The following is a 25175-nucleotide window of genomic DNA, read 5'->3' on the forward strand; positions in this document are numbered from 1 at the left end:
AGGGAGGCGAGATGTTTATGCTGGCACCATAGAAAACATGCATCTACACTGGAAATATCGAGAGGTCGTAAAGATAATTGTGAAAGGGAAAATATCTACACATGCATCTACTTCCATCTGCAGGTTACAAGACCCAAAAGCTTGTTGACACGAAGACAAGCATTGGCTCGGTCTATTGAGCTTCAAAGACGAGAGGTAATAAAGCAATAATTTCTAATTAAATGAGACTTTTACTTGGTCTTTTATCGCATGAAATTTCTAATTTTTATTTTCAGGCACTGAAATATCATATCTCATATTTATAGGAGATGATTGAGTTGCTCAAATCTGAGCTAGTATGATGTTTTATCACTTCTTTAATATGACATAGAATTGTGATTGAATGTGGTTGATAAGGCCTCATTTGAGGTTGCAGAGACATCAAAACCTGGAGTTAGAGTTCTATTAGGCTAATAATGGTTTTTAACCAATACATGTAATCATTGGTTTTTGTTTTGTTGGTAACAGCATTTTGGACTATGATGTGCTTAACTTGGAAGTGCCAACACTTCCTATTGTTGGATCATTGATAAAATCTGGAGTTAGAGCTCTAATTTACAGGTATCTAGAGTTCTCATTCTCATTTTCATTCTAAACATAAATCACTTTACATTCAATTTATTTTCAACTAAAACCAATTCAATCAAAATCATTTTTTATCACCGCAAAACAAAAAATATGCTTAGTCTCACATTTCCTTTGTGTTCAGGTCAACCGCGTCGACACTTACTAACAACTGGATGGAGTACTTTGTGACTTCCAAAAGATTAGTTGCTGGAGATACTTTTGTGTTTCTGAGGTATTCATTTGATGTTTTCTTTTTCTTGGTTTCCTTGATATGGTTCAAAAAATCATCATATACTGTAAAATCATACAATGTTTCTGTTTGACTATGCAAACATTAAAACTAAACAAGATTTTGTGTTTAGAGGAAACAATGGAGAATTACGCGTTGTAGTGAGGCATCTCGCTTTGCCTCAGAGCTGCATGCCTTTATCTGTGATTTCTGGTCAGAGCATGCACCTTGGAGTCCTTGCAACTGTATCTCATGTTGTTGCAACCCCAGATTTTGTTGTCGACTACTTTGTTGATATTAGCGTCGGCCATCCTATGCACCTATTTTCTCAACTGACGTGTCAACTGACATATTTAGCGTCGGATGTCTTGATTTTGCTGATAGCGTCGGTGTAGCGCAGGCCTAGCCGACGCTAATATAGCGTCGGATGGTGTTTAGCCGACGCTATTCATTAGCTTCGACTGTTTTAGTCTAGGCCCGTTACCGACGCTAAATCGCCATTAGCGTCGGTTTTGGGCCGACGCTAAATTTTGATTTTCTAGTAGTGTATTAAATAGTATGAAGACAGCTCAAATCAATGGTGAAGGCTAGAACTCGAGCTGAGTACCAAAAGGAGAAAAATAGCCTTAAGATTGATTTTCAAATTGATGAGTTGTGAGCAGGGACACAAGTACAAATTTGACAAATAAAGTACTGCATCACTGACGCAAGTACATAGAAGCATAACATACAAACAACTGTCAAAAGTTCTAAAGTCCAGCTGTTACCAAAAATAGAAACGAAGAATATTTTGGACAACAATATAAACACATGTTTAATTGCTTTAAAATATATTTGACACTTGGGAAGTGTGTCCAACGGCTATATTCATTTTAAACTGAATTCAAAGCCTTTTATCATCTATAAATTGAAGATCAATTGGAAGATCAAGAAAAGAGTTCAATTTACAAATCTACCAACACTTGTTCAATTAAAAACAAGTCAAAAACTCTTCAAGCAAACTTCAGTTCTCTTTACTATATCTTTTGATCATTATTTACTGAGTTTTTCTTTCATTTATCTCACACAAGTGTTGAGAAGTTTCAAGATCCCAAACACTTTTATCATACACATCATTTGTAACTCAAGTTTATCTTTTATGTTAGATTGAGTATGTTTGTAAAAATCCTTTCAAAGCTAAAATGTGATTGTAAAAATCTTTTCTAGGTTGAAAGGTGATTGTAAAAATCTTTTCTAGGTTGAAATGTGAAGATTGTAATTGATCAAGGTGCGATCAAGAGTAAAGGTGTGAAGAAGAACATTATTGGTTCTAAAGCACATAGTGAAAATTTCGCGGTTGTGAGGACTGGACGTAACCCACTTTGGGTGAACCAAGATATAATGCTGTGTGAATTCTTTTTCCCTTATCACCATTTATTTATCACTCACTTAGCACTAATCATATCGTGAAGTTTTTATTGCTATATTACTAACGAAGAATGTTATCCTTTTATTGTTTATCAAACTAATATCATTCTTGAGTTAAATTTAAATTAAACACAAGAATCAAAATTTTAAAAGGATCACAATTCAAACCTCATTTTTCTTGTGATTGACATTGCTTCTTCAGAGTATTGACACGCTATCGAGAGAGTCATGAGATACCTTCAAAGAAGCATGAGTCTTGAATTATATTATCAAAGATTTCATGTCATCCTTGAAAGATATAATGATGTTGATTGGAACACTTTATCATATTACTCTAAAGCAACCAATGGCTATATATTTAGCATAGTTGGTGGAGTTGTATCTTGGAAATCGAAGAAATAAACGATATTGGTTCAGTCCACTATGAAATCTGAAATGATAGCACTAGCGGTTGCTAGTGAAGATGCGAGTTAGTTGAGATACTTGCTAATTGAGATCCTTTTATGGGAAAAACCAATGGCAGCTTTGTTGATCCACTAAGATAGTATCGCAACTACTGCAAAAATTTAGAAATGTTATTACAATGGTAAGAGACGACAGATACGTCGTAAGCACAACATAATTAGAAGTTACTTTTGAAATGAGCTGTTAATGTGGATCATGTACGCATTGATGAATATTTAGCATATCATTTGATGAAAGGATTAGCTAGAGAGAAAATCCTAAACACATCCAAAAGGATGAGACTATTTCCTTTAGATCAATGAGTCACTTGTGATGGTAATCCGATCTCAAGAATCAGGTACAATGGGTAATAACAAACACTAAAGTGATATGAGATGAACATGCTATTATAAATTAGAGAAACATGATTCTTGAAGCGATTAAAGGATGCGGTAATAAAAGCTCTTAATGAGATATATATTATATGTGGAGTAGAACACCTAACTACAAAAGTACTCTTAATAGACTACTTATGTGAATGTAGAAGTGGGGTTGTTTCCTATGGTATTTTGGGGTAAAATTTCTAAAGCGTGCACTATATTAGGATAGACGTACAATGCCATTAATGCATGTGTTTTTGAGAATACACCCAATAAAAATGATGTGTGTGAGTTTGATGTCAGAAATAAAGTTCAAGACTATGAGTCCCTCTTATTGAATATGAATCTTATTTGTTATGCAAAGATTCAAGTCGGAAAACACATCTATTAATGCAAAATCTTATAGAAGTTTGACGCTACTTTAGAAACATTTTTTAATTCAAGTGAAGGATTGTCAGAACATAGAGAGTATATTAGAGTGTATTAAAAATTGTTAAAGTCCCACATTGAAAAACTTTCATACATTGAATAGTTTTCAACTCTGTAAATGCTAAAGTCCCACACTGGATAGTATACATATATGAAATTGTTTTCCCATCACTATATAAAAAGTGTCAAACTCTTGTGAAAAGTACAAAGTTGGATGCAATTCCTAACTTTCTCTCTTCTCCCTTTTCTGATACACTTCTGAGCCACTTCTCTTTATTTTCGTCCCTTCAATTTTTTGAGTGGTCTTAATATCATTGTCCTTTTGATTTTAGAGCGGTTTTTATTATGTCGTAGTCCATTTGATTTATAAATAGTCTTAAATATTTTTAGAATGGTCATTACAACCATATTTAACGTGTAATTCTAGAACGGTTTTCTTCAAATAGTAGAATACGGACTTACGTTCTTGGTTCTTTTTACTTATTTTTAAATTGATATTATAACAAAACCAAATTGATCATTTTTAAATTGACAAATCACAAAAAAGTAAAATATATGTTTCACATCTTAAACACATATCCAATTTATTTTGAAACGCGACCAAAAAGGATTAAAATGTCATTAAACCAAAATAGATTTGCAGCACTTAAACATGGTTTCAAGTGTCTCATACTTTCTAACAATTAAGTTCAAGTGTCTCTTAAATTCTAAAATGCTCATAACCATGTGAAATCTAAACTGATTTCGATTCTGTTTGTTGTTGTGCAACAAGTAATTCGAGAATCTGCAAACCATATTCTTTCTCATCGATAAAAATAGTTCTCAATCGGTAAATTATCACCACACTGTCTATTTCTATTTATTTTCACGTAAACTTCACTTTATTAGTTATTTGTATTATATTTGAACGTTTATATGCTGAGTAGCAAGGAGTCATCCTTTTCTGCAAATCGAGTTGGTAATTTGTGAAATTGTCGAATAAGGTATGAAATGGGTTTTGACTCTTGATGCAACAAGTAGATTGAGTAGATTTGTTAAATATGAATGTCTTTTGATCCCTAGGTATGCACCGACAGTTGAATTGTTTGGAACCATTGCGGGGACAATGGTATAAATTGCTATACGTTAGCTGTTTTAGACTATCTCTTATGATGTGTCATGTTTTATTTAAATTTCGTGATGTGTGTTTCTTTATTTTTTGATAACGATAAGTGTTTAGAATGTCGATAAGTGTTTAATGTGGATTTTTTTTGTTTTTGTTTTAAGAAACTGTGACGTTTTGATAAGTAGTAGCTTGTGTTAAAAAGTTGAAAGCCAAACCCAAATTAGATTTTTTTTAGCGTTAATATATTTATTCAAACAACATCGTTCAATTTACAATGATTTGATTTAGCAAGAACATTTCATTCATGCAAGATCTAGTAGTTCACGTCATAGATTCAATAAATCAATATCTAATAACATGTCTCTTTCTAATAACGTTCTATCATATAACATATCTCTTTCTAGCTCATTAATCTACATGTCTATCTTAATAGTTTCTCTTATAGTTTTTCAAAGACTTACTCTGCCTCTATCGATTTGACTACCCTCCATTTGATTTATTTTCCTTACTATAAAATCTACAGGTCATCTCTCGACATGCTCAAACCACCTAAATCAAGTTTCAGCCATCTTTTCTACTATAGGTGTTACCTCAACTCTCTCTAATGTTGTCATTCCAAATCTCATCTCGTTTAATCTTTCACACACCCAATGCAATACAACCTACACTTGTACAATTTCATAATGATCAAGATTATTTTAGTGCATGAGTAATATAAATTGTACGGTCTCAAATCAGTGATTGAGATTAATTACTGCGTGATATTACTACTACAGGAAATCTAGGTCTGTAACATTAATTGTATGTAATGAAATCCACAAACAATCATGTTTGAAGTAGTAGCATTTCAAAAACTTATGGATACAAGAGAATGTAACCCTATTGATACAAGAGAAAACGTTAAAAAAATACAAAAGACGAGAAAACAATCCGAAGAATCTTGTGTTTGCAACTATATCCCTCTAAGATTTGATCTGTTGTAACTCTCTATTTCCCATTTTCAAGATTTGTATATTAGTCAAAGGATCTCCCTTCAAAATCAGGTGCTAGCTGTTGAAAGTTATCCTGAGGTAACCTGATCAAGAAACCAAGACCTGAAGGAATAATTGAGAATATGATTAGAAATTAATAAATGCAGATTGAAACATATATAGTAGGTTTTATAATGAAATAGGTATAACTTATAGTACTTCAAAATAGAAAAACTCATACAGAAAGTAAAGTGATTATTAAACATTTATTTTTACTCAGTAGAAACATTTTTGTTCAACTAACAAGAGTTTAGTAACTATACATTGACATTGTAAATTTTATACACAGAGATTCAATCTTAACTAATGATTATGTCATGTAATATTAATTTTTTGGAGATAAACAAAAAAGCATAACCGGTTGAACCCGGTTCGATCTATTTCTAATAGACTGAGCACCGACTGTGATTGAACCAACCGACGGACAAGCTGATTCCTGGTTGAATCGGTCGGTCCGGGTCTAAAACACTGAGTAATAGAAACACGAAAGTATTATTCCATTACTCTCTACCATAACTATTATGTTTACCTTCAATAACTTTATAGAGAGTAGACCACCATCTATCTGTAGGAACATGATATTTTGTCAATGTCTCTTCTATACTTTCATCATGCTTTCCTTCAAGAACTTCCTGAAGTGTTGTTACTGCATCCTTTGTTCTATTAAGAATGTCTTTCTTGTCTTTATTATTTGGACTTTGAAGGTGATTTTGTAAAGAAGATAGAGTAGTAGCTATTGCAAATTGAGTTGCACTATTCCAATTGATAGATGCTAACTGTTTCATATGGATTTCCAGCTCCTTGTTGTTATATTCATTTGAATTGTTCTCTGTCCTTCCAAATACTAAGCTACATAAATACTCAGCATTTGCAGGTCCAGTGCTTTGTACCATCTTGTAGAATGCAGTTTCTTCATTTTGTAAGAGTTTCTCAGGTGAACTGTATTCAAGAACCTGAAAAATATACAAGAAGATGAATCTTGATATTGGACCACCAAAACTGAATTGAGATTAATTACTAATTGATTGGAAAAAGGAAATTCCCCTTCATTTAGAATGCTTTAACTCATTAGTCATTTGGTTAAAATACATTTAACTTTGATCCTTATATGTGAAATTCATTTTCAATTTGGTTGATATATAAAAATGTTTTAACCGAGTGGCCAGGTGCAGCTGGTTAGTGAACTTAAGGGCAAATCGTTTAGGAGAAAACGAGTTTGGATCCTAGCTGGAATAATTATTGATCAAACTTTACATACTTTCCGGGAGAACACTGAATTACCAAGTCTCATTTTCCTTGAGAACCAAAGGGTTGAGACAAAATAAAATAAATAAATCACACATACACCTCTCTCTATTATGTAAAAATATAAGAGGTCTTTGTCACCGGAATGCAGTTACTCGAATCCTAATATACATCAAAGGATCATCAAGAAAATGACTTATTTTTTTGGACAAAGATCACACAATGACATATTTTTTTCATATTTTTTAGGGTTACAGCTGCGGTGAGCACTAAGCCATGCCAATATAGAAGTTTCATTTAAACTGTCTCCCTATAACTTGAACGGACATTGTCTTTCCAGTCAGTTTTTAAATCACAGTGTGATAGTCATTTGAATGTAGTTGTTTGGATCCTAAGATACATCAAAGGATCACAATATAAAAGACTTAATTATTAGGATTTAGGCCACACCATTATTCTTGGATATTTAAATTTAAGTCTAACAAATAAGGGTGACAAGTATTTATCCAAAAATAAATTAAAAATGAGTGCATATACGGACTAAATTGAAAACTTTTTTATATAGGGACCAAATTAAAAGTGAGTGTTATGTATATGGACAAATTCTTTTGACCAATTCATTTCCATTGAACCAATATAAGTGCAACATACAAGAATAGAATATTTGTAGTTCATGCAACTAGGATGATGTACCTTGCCAGCATCTAGCAACAGAATCCGATTGCAGTCGATGATTGTATTCAATCTGTGAGCAATGATGAGCATTGTGCATGAATGAAATTCTTGTCTGATAGTTTTCTGTATAAGAGCATCTGTTCTAACATCAACAGCAGCCGTAGCTTCATCCAAGACAAGAACCTTTGATCTTCTTAGCAATGCTCTAGCTAGACTTAATAGCTGCCTCTGTCCAACACTGAAATTGTCTCCTCCCTCAGAAACCTTTGTTCAATGTAAGAGATTACCTTGTCATGCTTCTTGTTTTCCATTGAAATTTTCAAAAACACTAAGAAAAACCAATTATATATTTGCTAGAATTTTAAAATTGGACAAAAAATTGTTAGAAAAATTTTTCTGAACAAAGTTTCGATGACTGTTATATTAAGTACAAAAACATGTTCCACTATTTTTTTATAACCATATTATTTAAGGTGCGAAGTATCCAATACCGTATAGTAGTGATTAATCTCCGTTGGGGATCAGTTGGGCACACAAGGTGGGTGAACTACGTTAACTATTTAAAAAACTGTCTAATTTTGTTGTTCCAAATTGATGTTCAAATATCATTTCTGAATAAAATGCGCAACCTCAATGAGTAAATTTATACCATAATAATCAATGTACCTGAGCATCTAGACCAAATGAATTTCTTCTTATTACATCCTTCAAGTGTGCCCTTTCCAAAGCTTCCCATAGGTCAGCATCATTGTGTTCATTAAATGGATCAAGATTGAAACGAACAGTTCCTAAAAGATAGAATGACAGTTTTCAGAACAGAAATGTTATATTCAAATTAATAGAGAATGTTTATTCACAATTAAAAGAAAACTTAAAATACAAGAATAATAATAATGACATAATCCCAGTATGTTTATATGGTCAAGAAAGAGACCACTTTATTATAACACTTTCTAATGTGATAGTTTGCTGATTCAAACAATTTTTTGAATAGGAATAGAAATAGAAATACTTTATGGATTTTATTTATCCACTTTTAGATTTTTTACACTATAGTCTAAACATTATTGGCACATTATTATAACAGTATGGTTATGAGAGCAGCCAATTAAATAGTCATGTGTTTTATAGTAACATACTAATACTTGATTGGATGATTGTGTAAAAACATCACATTTGATGTATTTTTGGCATCTTGGTATTACAAAAACCTGCAACTGTGGTTCAGATTGACATGCAATGTGACTTGATGGAAATTTAAAATTTTGCTGACAGTGGATCAAAATTAAACTTATCCTTGATTGACTAAATATAGAATAAGATTTAGGGTTATAGTTCATACCGGAGAAAAGAACTGGCGATTGAGGTATGATAGTAAGAACTCTTCTCAAATCAGCTAGTCCAAACGTAGAAATATCACATCCATCAATAATGATTCTTCCACTTTGTAGTTCAACAATTCGAAATAATGCATTAAGCATGCTAGACTTTCCTGCACCAGTTCTTCCGACTACACCTATCTTCTCAGTCGAAGGTACCGTAAAAGACAATCCGTGCAAGACCGGAGGAAGTTCAGGCCTATAACTAAGAACAACATTCTCAAACTCAATTGATCCTGACATTGGCCATCCGGGTGGTGGACGGTTTGTCTCAATTATACCAAGACCCTCAGTTTCTAAATTTATATATGTGTCAACGCGTTCGACTGAATTCAAACTATTTTCAGCTCTACTTGCTTGTCTTAGGACACCACTCAAAAGATTTGTTATGTTCAATGTATAACTTAGAAGTAGACCCATTGTAGATGCCATCATTGCAGGGTTTTCTGATCTTGCATTTTGTAAGACAGCAAAGGTTGCTATCCACCAAATCATGAGGCCTCCTAAGCTTTCTAATCGTATTGTCAACCAACGGTTCGAACTAATATTCACAAGAGTGAATCTTATATTGTTATCCATGAATTGTCCATTGATGTTTGACATCCTGTCGTATGCTTTGTAAGCGCGAATGCTTGACAAACCATTCAACGATTCCCCAAAATGTGCATAAACAGGAGACCTTGTAATGGAATCCATGCGCTTTACTTCTCGAGCTGTGCTCTATTAGGCATGATGTTAATAGGAAAAGTTAGTTAATTCCTTCAACCATGACCTCTTAGTGTATGTTTGGATCCAGGTTTTCGGAGGGTTGACGCTATATTTCAGTAACTATTTGAGATTTTAAAAAAAATTAAAAGAATAACATAATAGATGAGCATCTAACATTTCAATCGCAGTTTAATTTATCTTTAAATCATTTTATAGCTTCCTTAATTTAGAAAATAAAAATAAGTCGTACCCTGCACTCCTCTCCAAAATCCTCCATTCAAACATACTCTTAGTGTAAATGCCTCAAAAATTATCAATTGCTAAAACAAAGGGCAAGATATAGAACACACCTGGTAGTATATATAAGCAGCATAGAAAAATATCAGAAGTGGCATTATGGCCCACAACGATATGGTGCTCACAGTGCCTATAAGAACAAATGTTGAAAGTAGCTGCCAGACTTGCCCAAGAAACATATTCATCAAATTAAAAACATTGGTATCTATGTCTCCTGTGTCTTTCGCAAATCTATTAATTATGCGGCCGACGGGATTAGTCTGGAAGAACAGCATTGGAGCACGTAGAATTTTATCTAGCATCGCATCATGCAATCTTTTGGCAGCACGGAGACTTGAAATGATCAACCAATAAGAGTTTGCAAGTGCCACAGATACCTGAATGCAGCAAAGGAAATATTCATTTCATTTTTCAAAAATTGAAGAAAGTGCATCAAGGCACTCTATGGTAAGTTATATAGCTTGTTGAAGGATAAACATTTTCTTGAACAATACTAATTCTTTACAAGTAAAGCAAAAGATGCTAAGTACTTATCATGTAATTTCTTATCATAAGCTCCTAATTAAAACAACTTAATTAAACTATTACAACATAAGTGCTTATGTATAAGCTATTTCTATAATAAAATAAAATAAAGTCTAACTATTTTCTTATAAGTTAAAAGTAGTTTTCATAAGTTAAGTTATTCTGGAGAGCTTATGGAAATAAGTTAAAACACCTAATGGATATCATATGTCTTACCGTTGTTTCCAAAAACTCTCCCAAACAGTCTCAGAAGTGTTTATGTTAATAGATAAGCTCAAATAAGTCAATCCAAATAGAACTAAGTAGAAAGTTTAATGCTGGAGTTTGGAAGCATGTGAGAAATGAGAAGATACAGTTGTTAAATAGAAACTCATAGTCATTGAAGAATCACCTGTCCAAATGAAAAAAGTGCATAAATGAAAAGAAAATATCCTGCTTGAGATGCTGCAGTGGAATCTTGTGATGTCCACACACTTAACCATGTGCTACTCGAAATTCGAAGAGCTTCTGTTAATGTGTAGCATGCAAAAAGTATAGAAACTACCCACAGTCCTCCTAAAGCAGATCTGTACCTGTAATTTTGGATATATAATTATAAGTCATAACCAAACTAGAGCATCTAAATTGAGTCCAAGTAGAAAAAAGTTTTGTAGGAAAATCAGGAAAAATTTGATTTGATTCCCCGTGATAGTTCGTTCATGACATGTAATAACTATAACTTGAAGGAAAAGATTCTTATACTATTCATATTTGAAATTTCATGGCAATCTTACCTTGTTAAAACTTTCCAGCTAACCACGCCTGTCTCCCGCTCTTCTTTCTTAACAAGTACCGATTTTCGCAATTTTCCCTTCTTCTCATAGTTCGTATCATTTGGTAACTCTATAATTGCCTCATTATTCAAAGGTAAGACATCAGTCTTGTTGTCATGACTATCTCTATCTTTGTTTTTTTCTACTTCTTGTTCCATTTTTCCTGCATTTTCCATTAGTTTCTGAAATAGAGGCCCGCATTTTGACAACTCCTCAAACGTTCCTTGCTCCTTAATCATGCCTTCACCAACAAGAATAATTCTGTCCACCTGAGGGAGAAAATGAAGCTGGTTGGTGACAAGAACCCTGGTTTTTCCATGCAGCCCTTCCTTTATACAGTTCTTGAAAACCTATAAGGACGTTGCAAATCAGATTATATGAACTATGATCATCGATACTTTCAAAATATTTAAATAATCAACAATTAATAGTGACATCAACAATTCCAATATTTTATACTGCAGGAGAAAGAAAAGCCTGATAAAGTACACGAGCTGGCTATGAGAATCACTTTGATTTAACTCTTGCTCATTTGATATGGACAATTTACATCAATGAAGGTTATAAAATATATGGAAACAACCTTTGAAATTAAACGTAAGTACATTAGTCTCGAAAGATGGTGGGGATGGTGGGGTTCTACTTTGGACCCCCTTGGTATGTGGTCCACAGGGGACTAGTAGTTAAAAATCACTCAAAACTCTAAAGGCGATCAATGACGATAGTAGAAGTTCACGGTCCTCCGATGAGATGGTAACTTGATCGGTGTCAGTTCAACAAAAACAAGGAAAAAAGAATGAGTTGAGTTTTGAGGCATACAAATTCGCTTTTCCTTTTTTTTTTTTGATAAATCGTCACCGATCAAATTATTGTCTCAACCATGAAGATGAAATCACTGTAAACGCCTACTTCCAAAAGGAGACTTATAATGTTGTTGAAGTTTCGAATGATTTGCATGTGCTGGTCTACACTGAACCACTTGTCACATGACATTTAGCTTACAAATGGTAGTTATATCATAAAAAGGATATGTGTTTTAGAGCTTGATAAGAATAATACCTCTTGAGCAATATGAGCATCAAGAGCACTTAAAGGATCATCAAATATATATACATCTGAATTTGAGTATACAGCCCTAGCTAAAGAAACTCTTTGCTTTTGTCCACCACTAATATTCACTCCTCTTTCTCCGATCTCCGTAAAATCACGTCCCTGAAAAGATATAAATGAGATAAATAAATAATAAAAAAACTTTTGTATTAATTCTGAAAAACTATAGAGAAGATGAAATTTTAAAAACAATCTTACAGGAGGTAAAAAACTTTCATTTTGTTTTTTAGGGAAAATTGTAATAAGGTCATGGCAATCTTACCTTGTTAAAACTTTCCAGCTAACCACGCCTGTCTCCCGCTCTTCTTTCTTAACAAGTACCGATTTTCGCAATTTTCCCTTCTTCTCATAGTTCGTATCATTTGGTAACTCTATAATTGCCTCATTATTCAAAGGTAAGACATCAGTCTTGTTGTCATGACTATCTCTATCTTTGTTTTTTTCTACTTCTTGTTCCATTTTTCCTGCATTTTCCATTAGTTTCTGAAATAGAGGCCCGCATTTTGACAACTCCTCAAACGTTCCTTGCTCCTTAATCATGCCTTCACCAACAAGAATAATTCTGTCCACCTGAGGGAGAAAATGAAGCTGGTTGGTGACAAGAACCCTGGTTTTTCCATGCAGCCCTTCCTTTATACAGTTCTTGAAAACCTATAAGGACGTTGCAAATCAGATTATATGAACTATGATCATCGATACTTTCAAAATATTTAAATAATCAACAATTAATAGTGACATCAACAATTCCAATATTTTATACTGCAGGAGAAAGAAAAGCCTGATAAAGTACACGAGCTGGCTATGAGAATCACTTTGATTTAACTCTTGCTCATTTGATATGGACAATTTACATCAATGAAGGTTATAAAATATATGGAAACAACCTTTGAAATTAAACGTAAGTACATTAGTCTCGAAAGATGGTGGGGATGGTGGGGTTCTACTTTGGACCCCCTTGGTATGTGGTCCACAGGGGACTAGTAGTTAAAAATCACTCAAAACTCTAAAGGCGATCAATGACGATAGTAGAAGTTCACGGTCCTCCGATGAGATGGTAACTTGATCGGTGTCAGTTCAACAAAAACAAGGAAAAAAGAATGAGTTGAGTTTTGAGGCATACAAATTCGCTTTTCCTTTTTTTTTTTTGATAAATCGTCACCGATCAAATTATTGTCTCAACCATGAAGATGAAATCACTGTAAACGCCTACTTCCAAAAGGAGACTTATAATGTTGTTGAAGTTTCGAATGATTTGCATGTGCTGGTCTACACTGAACCACTTGTCACATGACATTTAGCTTACAAATGGTAGTTATATCATAAAAAGGATATGTGTTTTAGAGCTTGATAAGAATAATACCTCTTGAGCAATATGAGCATCAAGAGCACTTAAAGGATCATCAAATATATATACATCTGAATTTGAGTATACAGCCCTAGCTAAAGAAACTCTTTGCTTTTGTCCACCACTAATATTCACTCCTCTTTCTCCGATCTCCGTAAAATCACGTCCCTGAAAAGATATAAATGAGATAAATAAATAATAAAAAAACTTTTGTATTAATTCTGAAAAACTATAGAGAAGATGAAATTTTAAAAACAATCTTACAGGAGGTAAAAAACTTTCATTTTGTTTTTTAGGGAAAATTGTAATAAGGACCACGCTCCACCATGGTTCAGTATTTCAAAAATATTTAAGACTCCATCGATCGCAAACGTCATCTCTTAGAAGTAGACATTAATGGTCATCTCCATTTCCATGACTGAGATAATGACTTAAATGATATTCGATAAAAATAAGAAGAAGAAAAATATGCATCTCATATTGAATAGACATCAATCAGGTCACTATCTTATCCATAAAGACGAGGAGAGTCATGAACTATTATTTATAAAGAGTATCGTCAATCGTCGTAGAAATCACTTGATTTATAGAAGCAATAGTGAAAATGAAAGTTTGTGAACAATCTTACAGGTAAAAAGTTGAGATCATGCTCCAAAGAAGTTACATCGATGGCCTTCCAATACCGTCCATGATCGAATTTCGATCCAAATAATATATTTTCACGAACCTGAAAAACATAAAGTGATTTAGAATTTGATAAAACAGTACTATTTGTTCACTTTGCATGTAGTATGAATAAAATGATAAATCTTAGAAGCATGAACCAAGGTGAAACTCACTGTAGCATTGTAAATCCATGAAATTTGAGGAACATAAGCAACAGTGCCTCTGATTGTAGCATTTCCATCAGATACAAGAGGTAGCTCTCCGAGCATTGCTGAAATAAGTGATGTTTTCCCTTCTCCAGTACCTCCAATGATTGCAACTAAGCTTCCAACTGGTATTTCAACATTGATATTTGATAATGTGGCCTTCTCTTCCTGTGAATTGAATAGGTTTTTTATACAAGTGAATTGTAAACTTCTAATATCAAGATTATAAATAAAATGCATAAAAACAAATCAAAAATGAACTTTTTTGCCTCAATTTGAGAATATTTCCTATCAATATTCAACTTTTCCTTAGTGTTGTCAACCATAGACTGCAGAAAATAGCAGTTGTTTAATTTTCCGCAATACTACAGCATTATTGCGCCATTGAAGCCACTATTTGACAATATTTTGTACAAAATTGTGAATTTGTTGAACAATAATGGTTTGTTAAAATTCCACTATGCTATAGCCGCTACTTTACCACATTGGTTGTCCTTGATATGGCCTATGGTGGAGTGGTGGAGGGAAGAGAGAATTCTAATGAAACTTCCATGCAGCATATCTCTGACATGATGCTATGTTACCTTTTGTTAATTATTATTATTATTCTTGATAACAGGGTAAAAAGCTACACTTGAGAAAAAACTGAAATAAAGATGTCAGCTATGAATAATTCGTTACGTAAAAAAAAAAACTATAAATAATTTGTCCTCTATAATGCTGCTATTAGTTTAAAAACAATTAAGACAGCTTTACCAAAATATTGGCAATGCTTACAAGAATGAGTGAAAAATTAACCTTAGGATCCCATGAAAAGTATCCATTATTTATTGAGATGACTGGAAGTTCTGGAACAATAGGTGGATTTTGTTTTAAATTCCGTTCCTCGGCCGAAAAAAGTTCCTCCAAACGTTGCAATGAGACAATTGCATTTGCTACCTGTCATAAAATACAATCACTAGACAGTAAGGAATAGCTACATATCTTAAGCAAAATGCTATTCACAATTTGAAACAGAGAAAAATAAATATTGGGGTGAAATAAGTGTTAGTCCTTATAAAATTGCAACTTTCCAAGTTAAATCCATATTAATATTTTTTACGAAGTTTAGTTCTCTATATATTCGTTGTTTGCAACATTAGTCCCTACCGTCAAATTTCTGCTGATGGACTAACATAAGTCCTAGTCAGCACTGCCACGAGCACATTTTAATTGATATGGTATCCACATGGAAAGTGAGTCGCATTTTATTATATCAATTTTATTTGGAAAAAGAAGAGCAATTTAACTGAATGAAATGAGTGCAAACAACAACCTGACTTAGTAAATTTGGAAGCATATTTAAAGGAAAGCGCAAAACTGAAAACAGTGACAATGAGGTGAATGCTCTTGCAGGTGTCAATTCTCCACCAAGTAAAGTAAACACTCCAAAGGAAATTACTGTCACAAGAACTGGGATGCTGTTCAGTATAAAACCGTTTAGCTGCAATAGAGAACAAATAGTTAGGAAAAATGCTACAATTTTCATAGTTTAGGAGAAATAGTCCATGAAAATTGTTGTGTAGCACAGACATATAGAAAAATAAATTCTATATAACTTGATAGAGAACATATCTTCAAGTAACACAAATTAAAATTAATTTCCTTACAGAAATTTCATAGATGTTCAAAACAATTATGCAGACGTCATTGTCTCTGGAGAATGTGACATTAAGTACAGTGTTTTGTCGTGCAACTTTTATATAGTTTATATAGTAACTCAATTTTAAAAAAAAAAATGAATAATTCAATGATCTTAATACAGAACACATGAAAGAATATGGAAACACTTTGAATTATGAAATCATATCAAGGTTCATATTCATACAGCATATAGTAGCTGTGCTTTGCGGAACCATGATAGTTCCTCATGTCGAATGCTTTGAATTCTAGACTGAAAGCTTGTTTCCCACGCATAACATCTGAATCATATTGAGCATATCACAAACAATGTTAATACATAATAATCTATACTTGAGTGTTGAAAGTGGTCATATATTAATGTTCTTATATATACTTCACTGAATCCATGGCAGCTAGAATTTCATTCATGAGACCAACCCTTTTGTCTGTCTGTTGTAGTCCTTCCTTTGTCAGTTTTCGCATTTTGCTAATCACAAATGTCTGTTTTCAAAAAATATTATGAAATTAGTTTTTGTACATTGATATGTAAAAACTTTTTATGCATGCATTCAATCAAATCATACCATGATAGCACTTTGTTATGTTAGTTCCTAAAATTAATCGGAGCGAAATCTATAAAATAAAAGAAAAAAGTTTTTATTTATAAAATGAACAAGATAACTTATACTAAATTCTAAACTGTCAAACATTTTGTAATCTTCATTAAAATAGATTGAATTTCAAAAGTCAAAAATTAAAATAAAATAACTTGCCTGCAGTGGTATAATGAGAACTAGCATTAGTGATCCAATAATTGAAGCAACACCAAGCTGTTGGTATAAGAGAACCATAGCTATGATGATGCGGAATGGTGCTGACCATAGTCCATGAAGTTGTTGACATATTTGCTGAACATTGTAAAGCAGTATTATTAGCAAATGATGCACAGATACAATACGAGTATCGGATACAATGCGTATCAGATAAGGTGATATGTCACTCCTTAAAAAGTTTAGGATATGATACATTAAGGATACATGCCTAAAATAAATAATGATATAATAATAAAATAATTAGTAAACATTAAAATGATACAATAAAATTTATGGAATAGCCTAAAGGTTTTCATGGTGTTATTTGACAAAAATCCACTACGCAATAGCGCTATTAGCGTGTTGAAAAAAAATAGCGCTATATGTCATAATAATATATTTCTGAAAAGACTTGCATATTCAGTTTAAGCAGGAAATGAAACCTGTAATGCATTGGCATCTGTTGTTATCATATTCATAAGCTTCCCAGATGAGAACTTCTTTCTACTTTCATGAGTTAGCCTCAAAGATTTTCTGAATATAGCCGCCACCTATAACAATTACACAAAGTCATATCATATAAACTGTGTAGATAAATAAAATAATGATAAATATTAAGAAAAAGATATGACATAAAATAATGATAAATATTAAGAAAAAGATATGACATACCAATGTTGATCTAAGACGAAAACCGACACGCATAACATTCTGGAAATACTGTGCCTCACATAGAACACCAAGTGACTGAAAAGAGTAGAAGCATCTATTTATTATTTTTTTCTTATTTTTATCGAATTCTATGAAAAGTATAAAATAGTTATGATATCAAAGACAAACTCTATCCATTGTGAAAAGTAAAAACGTATACTACTTTATCATTCTCCATGTGTTAACAATACATACAAGTAACAAGCTAGATATTTAGGGATGGTGATAATTCTAGACACGGGAAAATTTATGGCTACACAAAAATGAACTTTTGGATTAATTATTTTATATAAGTAAAGATTTGCATAAGAAAGTAAGCTGAAATAGGTCCTTACAATGTTAGAACAGCAAACCCAACTCTAGGGAAAATAGATAAATAAAGGCACACAAGAACACAGTGATTGATCACGGAGTTGAAGCTAATTGTGCCTACGTAAATCCCTATGCATGTATATATATGTGAGAAACATAAACCTCCGGTGTACATTACAACCTTCACATAGTCACTATGCTTCTCTTTATGACATAACTTTATCTCTATATTCACTTCAACTAAGAAGAAAACTTGCTACAAAATTTATAGTTTCATATTAATGAAATTCTATCTTTCTTTTTAACAACTATTAATGATGATGTTCTATCTATATGACTAGAAAATCATGAAAAAAAAAGACACAAAAAAAGAACTTCAACTATACTTAAAGAGATAGTAGCCTTACCACTCCAACAAATATGGAGAAGGCGAAGATGTAACCGATCCAAGACGGATCTCCATTTTGCATTGACTGCAAATTAAAAATAACAGTCACAAACTATAACATATCTAGTTCAAGTCATAAACATTCTTGTGTTGTGTGACAATTTTTTTCTCATATTTCCTATTGAATGTGTAGTTGGATATATCATAGTATCATTGTACTTCTTTACACTCTTTAGTTTCGATCTTCACATCAATCCAATTTGGTTTTAGGGAGAAATAAACTTACATCTAAGAGATGGTTCAGCAAAATAGGCCCCACAAATTGAGAAAGATCATTACCAATCTGCAAAGATCATTAAAAATTTCCAAGTTCCACAAGAGTCAGCACACACATAGTTCAACAATGTTATCTCATGCCTTCTAATGTACAATTTTTTTTCATACTCTAATGAGAATAAAATTTGGGTTGGGTCTAACTCAACCCTACAAAATTGACTATAAGGTGAGGGATGTCTCTCACTTATAAATGCATTTTTAGGTCATATTTCATCTAATATGGACTTTCAACAACACCCCACCCTCATACCCAGGACTAGACATCTGGAGCATGAGTCGGGTGGTCAGATAATAGGTGGCCCAATAGATTTCGGATAGACTTTGATACCATCTTAAAATTTGGGTCAGGTCTAACTCAATCCTACAAATCATGGTGTAAGGTGAAAAATGTCTCTCACTTATAAATGTTTTTTCAGGCTATATTTCATCTTCGTGGAACTATTAATATAAACCTTGTACATTATAGTTACATCGTACTCCTATCAACCTGAAACTAGAGGTAACTTGCAATGCTTAGATGTTAATTTGAGGCAATAAAGTTAAATACCAAAAAATGGGGTCTCACCTTATAGATGCCTCCCCACCAAAACCTAACCAAATTTAAGACAAATCAAAAATAAAATTGAGAGAACTGCATTACTAAGGTCATCTGGAAGAGTCCAAATAAAGAACTAACAATTTAAAAGAAAGCCAAAAAAGCTGTCAATATGCACCTTTTTCCTAGGCTGTTGTTTAATGCTCTTAAAAGCCGAGGGTTAGAGCTTTGAAATTCTGACATCCAACACCATTGGAACCTACAGAAAATAAAAGTACTTTAAATTATGTATATAGTACATAATATATGAATGTCATGAAGAACTATACAATAAGAAAAGAGAATTTATACTTTTCATTTAATGTCTCTGTTTGATCCCATTTGTCTAGTTTCCAAACATCCTTTTCAGTGATGGGTTTTCTGTAGCCTTGTTTCATGAGTGGAGTTATCCATCCAAAACTTAATCCTTCATATAATACATTAATAAAACATTAATATGCCCTCCAGTCTCAAATATAAGCAAAAAAATACATATATTTGATGGTCTCAAACATTTCTTGGATTACTCACTAGATAAAAAATTGGCGCGCATCTCAGGGCAAACTTGATCATCTCCACAAAGTGGTTCATATTCAGCATTTTCAGGTATTTCAGCTTGGATTGTTGTATGGTGAGAATATGGAACCAAATTAGGAATGTAAACTAGAAGTAAGGTTCCAAACAGCACCTACATGATCAGATAAAGTAGCCATAAGTTTACTATGATGTATCTGAGTGACTACCAAGACCCTATCTACAAAGATTTTGAACCATAAATTTTGTATATATGATATCTAATTAAACATTCATTCAAATCAAGGCTGAACCGAGTCAAGTTTTTTAAAGGGGTCTAAGGCCGAGGGAAACAATCATTACTGGCTTACAATGCATGTGACATATGAAGCATTGAACATACACTGGACACGACATTGACACGTAGACACCGATAATAATTTAAATAAAGGAAAGTCATTGAATGTAACCATAGATGTCAATGTTGTGTTGGTTTCTGAAACCAACACATGTTAAACACTGGACATGCATTTAATCTGAAGTGTAGGTGATACATAATAGACTGATAGCTAGCTATCTTCAATAGAACAACACTTTACTAAATATTCCAATCTAATAAATGAAAATCAAATACAAGTATAATGAAGATTTTTATACTGAGCTTCATTATAAAGGGGGAAATTAAAATCAGAAATATACCTGGCTGATAACAGTGCTAATATACAGAAGTAGAGCAGATCTGCAAAAATGAAATCAAAGCATGAGTGTGGTGCTGTACATACCATCAAGAATGAAGCATAATTTTCTATGTCCATCACATTCAAAGTAATTACTTTAGGGGAAAAAACACACACACAATGCTGCTAAAGAAATCATAGGTTACTGTATTTGTTACTTCTTAGAAAATGGAATTAATAATAAGAGATTATGAAATAGAGTGCATTATTGATCTAAAAATGAAAATGAAATGTATTGAAAAGTTAAAAGTCAACCTGCTAGAGTAATCTTTGACTGAAAGAAGAAGGTCAACCATAACAATATCTCCCACCAAAACATAAATAACTCCAAACCTCACTAACCACCTAAATTGCCTAACATAAATCTTGGTTTCCAAGAGGAGGAGAATTATCATTGAGAACCAAGTAACTGATTCAGTGACCAGAGCAGTTATCTGCAAGAACACAAACATAGAAAGGGGTTTAAAATTTCACACTCCACCCAAATTCTACATATTTCTCTTTCACAGCATGACATTTAACTTTGGCATCACTATATGCGTTGTTAAATCGCGGCTATAGTGCTTACAGAATTTGAACAAATTGCTATTGTTTTGTGAGACACTATATAGCAAAAAGAGTTTCAAAAAGAAGGCTATAGTGATGCTAGAATTTAAAAAATTCGTTATTTTTATGCGATACATTATTTAGTACAAAATGTTTTAGATAGCGGCGCTATAACTCCATTGAATAGTGAAATTTGAACAAATCCTATTATTTTGCAATCTACAATTCATAACACTGACTAGATGAACTAAAGCTAACAACATCAAATATTGACTCTGAGTGTGCATTCATGCCAAGTGATCTCTTTGGAGTATGATATGAGAGACAAACCTCAAAAGGAGCAAAACTAGTTTCCTCATTGAGATTGAAAGCTGAATCTCCAATCACCAATCTCCACAAAGGCTGAACAGCACAATAACAAGCCAACATTCCAAGAACATAATTATAGTAATTTGATTTCAAACAAAACCTTTGAGCTTTAACATTGCAACTGATAAGCCATATTCTATATAAGCACAAACCCATAAGAACCAAATTTGAAGTAGAGTTAACAAGAGTGTTGATTGCACAAGGTGTATATGACCCAAAAGCACTGTCCACTATTTTATCCCAAATACTATTTGGTTCTGGTTTGCAGTACCAAATCAATGGTTCAAAACCCATCTTTTTTTATTGGTAAAATGTTAATGGTTAATTTGGTAAGGAAAGTGAGAATTTGTTAGCACCAAAGATCAAACCCTGAACCTTAATACTCTTTCAGCGTCTCAACCTATACCACTGAGCTATACCATCAGAACCAATCTTTGGCTCAATCAGTTGACACAATGATGCTTTTAAGAGCTCTTTTTCTAACACAAGAATGAAGAGTAACTGCAACATTAAACCACAAACATCCTCATGTTAAAAATTGAAGAGAAAAAAAAAGGATAAAATAAATTAGACACCATCAAGAAAGAAAAATGTCACAATGGAAGTATGTGAGAGTCGGGTGTGTAATTTCATATAGTGTTTCTGTTGAGTTCAAGTGTGAGTGGTTAGTCTCACATCGACTATAAATAAGTTAAATATTAAATATATTAAAATGATAATTCATATATTCAATACCTTTTAAGTAGAGATGTGGTGTCAAAATCTATTGTGGTTCTGAAGCATTTGACTCTCTGAATTCCCAAACTCTCCATCACAAAAAGAAAACCAAGATGAACAATGTTAGAGGTAAACTATGATAGTGTTGAATTTGTAGGAAAACAAAAGAATTGTTTAGTTGTTTTATTCTAGTTCCACTATTGTTTTTTTCTGCAGCAAATAAAGATAGCAAAAAGTGAAGTGGCATAGTAGTGGAGTGTAGAGTGCTAAATGACAGTTATAAATAACCAATTATTTGGCAAAGAAATTTAGATATCATGTGGTCACAATTTCCATGCACTTAGCTGTTAGCTGTTTGGAACAGTTGGATCAAGATTCGACGGTCCTGATTTTATGTTTGTTTTTGTTGATTTACCAAATTTATAATCATGATGGTTTGGAGTTGAGTAGTTCAATTGATTTGAACTAAAAAGTTAAAGGATTTTGGATTTCGAATTCTGGTGAAGGTAGAATCATTGTTTAAAAAATTAGATCGTTTCGGTTGATCAATTGATTGAATTGAGAATTGATGGTTCACTAACTAATTTAATTTTGTTTAGATTATTTGATAAACTAATTGAATTAAAAATTAATAATTCACTAGTTGATTTAATCTTATTTAGATCGTGATATAGTTTAACCTAATTATATCAAAATTTATTGTGTTAATTCAATCTATTTTTTTTTTTTTTACATTTTAAAAGCTTTTTATTATTTTTAGTTATTAATATCTACTTTTCTAAAAAGTTGGAAAAAAAAATTATTGACCAAAGTGATGTTATTCTACAAATATCTCCGAAAATATTTTAATACGGTACCTTAAAGTTATGAAAGTATCTCTTATTGTATTTATTTATTAATATCTACTTCAATTGTGGTTAAATCAATTAAATCACATTTCAAAGATTTTAAACATTAAATGTAGTTTTTAAAACATTGTTATGAGTAAAGATCATAATGCTTATAGTTCTAGTGGCCATTAATTGTGTCTAGTAGAAAGATACACGTGGATTTCATTAAAAGATAAATAAACAATTATAACCATTATATTATGAGGAGAAGAGAAAATGATTTCCTAATTAATAGAGAATAATTGAGGTGGGGATAGAAGACAAAAAATGCAACGTAACACTTGACGCAATTATATATATGATGCTAAATTGAGTGAGAGGCTCACTTGTATGAACAAGAGACATAAAGTAACATAGAAAGTTTGAACCAAAGACACAACGGACAAATCAATAGGATATATAACATCACTGCTAACGTCACACCTTACTACTATTTATTTCCTTAAAAATAAATTGAGACTTTAATATAATTATTTAAGACTCATTTCAAATTATTTAATACAATTATTTTTGAAATGTATATATATATATATATATATATATATATATATATATTAATTAATAAGAGTATTTTTTCCATTGCTTTGTTGAAAAAAAAATAAAATATATATACATATATATATATATATATATATACTTCTTACTAATATCACTTCTCGATGATTAAAAAATTATTGAATAAATTATTATTATAATCCTTAAAATTATAAAATAATGTCATTTTGATCTTTAGATTTGGTAGAAAATCAAAATTAGTCTTCAAATCATTGAATTGTCAGTCAGTTTAGTTCTTAATATTATAACGGTCATAGATTATTTTAATATTAAATTTTATCTTCCATAAATTTTTATGATAGTAAGCTATATCTTTTACAACTATTATGATAATTCAATGATTAATTTGAATTTTTTATTGAGACATAAATCAAAATAAAGTCTTATACTTCTAAAGATTAAAGTAGTAGTTTACCTAAAATTTATTAGTGAAGACAATAAAATAATCAATAATAATTTTTAATTTTTTAAATATATATATATATATAGAAGAAGTAATATGTATATAAAAATTTAAAAATAGGAAAATTTACTAATTGTATTTATTTAGCGGAACACCAACCCCAATCGTGTTTGAGTTTTAGAAAAAATTATATCCAATCAAAATCAAAATGGAAATCATTTCATTATAATAATTTAGAAATATGTTAAGAAGAAAAAACAGAAGTGTTCAATAATGATTTTCAACATGGGACCAAGAAACCGCCCTAGTGAGCTTTATAACATCAATGGCTAGTAACTACTCCTAAACATTTTTATATCAAAAGAATAAATAAAACATTTTTTCTTGTTAATGACAATAATGCACGTGATTTCGTCTTGTTTGTATATGTATAAACATTTTATAATTATTGTAGCAAAAAATAAAATAAAATTCACTTAAAAGGGTTAACATAAGTAATAATGCAAGTTGTACTTAAATTTTAATTCATCTAACACACATCAATTAAATTAGATGTTATGTTTCAAATTCGCACTCAATATTATTAAATGATCTCATAGTTATAGTTATATGAATTAATTATATTATTTACTATCTTTTTAAAGAAAATGCAATTTATGTTTATTAGTGGTGTTTACCACTTCATCTACATACCAAAAACAAACAAACAAAAAATCAGAAACCTTTTTGTGATAACAACCATCGAAGATTTTTTTTATTTGGAATAGCCAATGTGGTATTAGAATTGTTAGTAATTATTATTATGTGGAAGGTGAACATCAAAGTTATGACTCCACTCCTTAACAAGTTGACCTTATTATATCTCCTCACAACAATCATTGAAGTTAAATTTACAACCACCATTGAAGGTAATCTTTCTTTACATCAATCACTGAAGCTAATTTTAATGACCGTCTAAGGATTTATTCGATCCCAAATACTTCCCAGTATCCAGATAGTTCAGGACCTTCAAAAGTGAAGTTATCATGTCTCTCTCAGTCTGCAACACATT

General features: G+C 31.9%; 1 protein-coding gene and 1 long non-coding RNA gene across 8 annotated transcripts in view; one reads left to right on the forward strand and one right to left on the reverse strand.

Annotated features, from left to right (window-relative positions):
* LOC101489840 (uncharacterized) overlaps positions 1-25175 on the forward strand; it is a 45068-nt gene that overhangs the window by 1558 nt on the left and 18335 nt on the right. For 2 of the 7 annotated variants that reach the window (XR_001143871.3, XR_012163348.1), the window contains exons 4-7: positions 3-195; positions 276-600; positions 749-838; positions 5124-5375. This is a non-coding gene — a long non-coding RNA (uncharacterized lncRNA). The other 5 variants (XR_012163352.1, XR_012163350.1, XR_012163353.1 and 2 more) reach the window with 5 other exon arrangements.
* On the reverse strand, positions 5342-21861 carry LOC101490063 (ABC transporter C family member 12-like). The gene is made up of 27 exons (XM_027334891.2): positions 21521-21861; positions 20900-21078; positions 20607-20646; positions 19926-20082; positions 19707-19821; positions 19534-19614; positions 19386-19410; positions 18771-18827; positions 18504-18569; positions 17746-17820; positions 17517-17624; positions 17035-17169; positions 16656-16762; positions 16467-16560; positions 15915-16082; positions 15398-15538; positions 14567-14767; positions 14356-14454; positions 13743-13895; positions 12645-13033; positions 10852-11032; positions 9989-10312; positions 8894-9650; positions 8218-8339; positions 7570-7815; positions 6161-6584; positions 5342-5694 (listed from the first exon to the last, which is right to left on the reverse strand). The coding sequence occupies exons 1-27, from the start codon at positions 21851-21853 to the stop codon at positions 5615-5617; spliced, it is 4857 nt and encodes a 1618-aa protein (XP_027190692.1). The 5' UTR covers positions 21854-21861; the 3' UTR covers positions 5342-5614.

The sequence above is a fragment of the Cicer arietinum genome, chromosome 5, assembly GCF_000331145.2.
Source record: "Cicer arietinum cultivar CDC Frontier isolate Library 1 chromosome 5, Cicar.CDCFrontier_v2.0, whole genome shotgun sequence".
In the NCBI taxonomy this organism is placed as follows: domain Eukaryota; kingdom Viridiplantae; phylum Streptophyta; class Magnoliopsida; order Fabales; family Fabaceae; genus Cicer; species Cicer arietinum.

Coding starts and splice junctions, on each gene's coding strand:
- LOC101490063 (XM_027334891.2), bottom strand. CDS start 21,853: ATGGGTTTTGAACCATTGATTTGGTACTGCAAACCAGAACCAAATAGT. Junction 16,083..16,466: donor AAGCACAGCTACTATATGCT/GTATGAATATGA, acceptor TCTCTATTGCAG/CTAAACGGTTTTATACTGAA. Junction 10,313..10,851: donor CACTTTTTTCATTTGGACAG/GTGATTCTTCAA, acceptor TGCTGCATTCAG/GTATCTGTGGCACTTGCAAA.